The sequence below is a fragment of the Camelina sativa genome, chromosome 10, assembly GCF_000633955.1.
Source record: "Camelina sativa cultivar DH55 chromosome 10, Cs, whole genome shotgun sequence".
Taxonomy (NCBI): domain Eukaryota; kingdom Viridiplantae; phylum Streptophyta; class Magnoliopsida; order Brassicales; family Brassicaceae; genus Camelina; species Camelina sativa.
The window spans coordinates 15,800,398-15,802,613 of record NC_025694.1 but is presented as its reverse complement, the minus strand read 5'-3'; the positions used below and the strand labels follow the sequence as shown (position 1 = coordinate 15,802,613).

General features: G+C 37.2%; 1 protein-coding gene across 1 annotated transcript; it reads right to left on the bottom strand.

Annotated features, from left to right (window-relative positions):
• Nucleotides 1,009-1,494, bottom strand: LOC104720421 (uncharacterized protein At4g04775-like). The gene is made up of 2 exons (XM_010438325.1): nucleotides 1,369-1,494; nucleotides 1,009-1,296 (listed from the first exon to the last, which is right to left on the bottom strand). The coding sequence occupies exons 1-2, from the start codon at nucleotides 1,492-1,494 to the stop codon at nucleotides 1,009-1,011; spliced, it is 414 nt and encodes a 137-aa protein (XP_010436627.1).

Genomic DNA, 2,216 nt, shown 5'->3' with positions numbered 1-2,216 from the left:
TAACTGAGGAGCAGGAACGTCTTAAATACACCAAGTACGTTTCAGGGTCCGCACAAGGTAGGTGTGAAGTTCTTGATTGTGGAAGATCTGTTAGCCTACATATGGGAATGCGGACTTGAGCTTGTCGGAAATGGGAGATGAGTGGACTCCCATGTCGTCATGCACTACGAGTCATTGCCGAGAAGAAGCTTAATCATGGGGATTACTCATCTCAATGGTATTCAAATGCAAAGCATAAACTTATTTATTCTTCCAACATAGAACCATTTAATGGTTTGCGGTTTTGGAGGAACTCTAGCGATGTAATCAAACCACCTGCTCATTTGGTTGAAGAAATTGAAAACATGAAAGGAAGAAAACCAAAGCCAAAGAGGAATAAGCCCAGACATGAATCTCCAACAAAGAAAGCTTCAAGAAAGAGAAGAATTATGCATTGTGGAAGATGTGGAGAAGCGGGTCACAATATAACAAAGTGTAAGAATATAGTTCTAGAGATGCATAGGCCAAAAAAGAAGACTCCAAGAGGTGAGTCACAAGCATCTCAGTCACAACAAGCATCTCAGTCACAAGGACCATCTCAGTCACAAGGACCGATCCAACCAACTCAATAGTTTATCAGGTTTATCTTCTCTTTTAAAGCTTACTTTGATGGAGTTTAGTTAAATCGTGTCTGACTTCAACTACTGTTTTTTGAAGGATTTGTTGTTTTGGAATATGGATTGGAAGTTTTAAGAGGAGCTGTTTTTTGGAGGTTTTGGAAGAGTTGTGATGATTTGGTGGTTTTTGAAGCATTGAGGATGCGACTATAAGTTTTAGTTTTCAAGTTTCTAGGATATTGTTGATCTTTTTAAATAGATGTTGAACAAGTTGCTCAATGTGAACAAGTTTTTGAACATGTTTCTCAATGTGAACAAGTTTTTCCAATTACTTCTTCTTATACATTACAACTAGTTCTTCCTTCTTACATGAATACATCAGCAACCCCTTACAACTTACATACTCCACTACTCAAAACAGAAACATGTAAATGAAAATCATCACCACAACACATCCGATTATATTCTTCAAGCTACGAAGCTCCATTTTGCACTCTGTAATCTCCTTTTCAATCACAGCTTCACAAACACGAGTTTCCATTTGGAGAGTTTCAACCTCTGATTCACAAGCATTGAAACTCTTTTGTAATGTGATAGAGTCTTCTTCCACAGTATTCATTTTCAACTTCATATCCTCTATCTCTTCAATCATACACTCATCAGTCCACTTAAAAGTGTGATACCATCTACTCTGCAGCAACTTAAAACAAGCAAAGTAAAATCAAATATTAAAACAAGCAAAGTTAAACAAAATTTTGTCAATTGACAATACCTCTTCAGATCCTCTTGGATAGGAGTGAAACAGTCTTCCTGGATTTTTGGCAGTCCTCGACGTAACCATTCTCACAGCTTCACCACATCTGCATCTCGTTGGGAACCCTCTTCCTTGATCACCCATCTCTACACTCAATCACTCTCTCTTTTCTTTCTAGCAAACGATATGAACCCTAAAATCGATTTGGCGAAGAAATCGATTTAAAACCCCCAATTGTAAGACGACGTCGTTTTGTCAAGCCGAAGTGCCACGTCAAAGCTGACTAATCAACCGTTAATCTTTCGCTTAACACCGTTTGGACGGATGTCGAAACAGAAAAATTCGATGGAGTTTAGATAGGAAATTTGAATTAACCTTGAGTTGGGGCTGTAATTTGCAGGGTATCAAAGTTGGGGTATGAAAAAGCTAACGAGAAATTGTTGGGGTATATTTTTGCCGTTTTCCCGTTGAACGATCTTGGGAAATTTTTGGTGCATTTGTTATCATCCATACACTTTGGCCCGCAAGGTCCATGCATCATAAATTGTTCTACCAATAAGAAACCTTCTGGATCACTCTCCTTATCTGGTAACTCAGAGCTAATGAAACTATCAATATCTTCTGGATTTGGATTTTGTTTTGATTCTTGTAACTATAAAAGTATGTGTGCATGAGGAAGTCCACGTTTTTGAAACTCGATTGTATGAACAACTGTTTAGGGAACGAATAAAACACTTGTAAACTATTTTATGTTAATAAATCTTAATATTAATAATATTTGGTAATAAATTATAATAGTACCTGCTGTAATAGGGCCAAAAAAGATTCCATCCTGTAGGTCTTTAAGAAGTTCTTCTAATTTCATT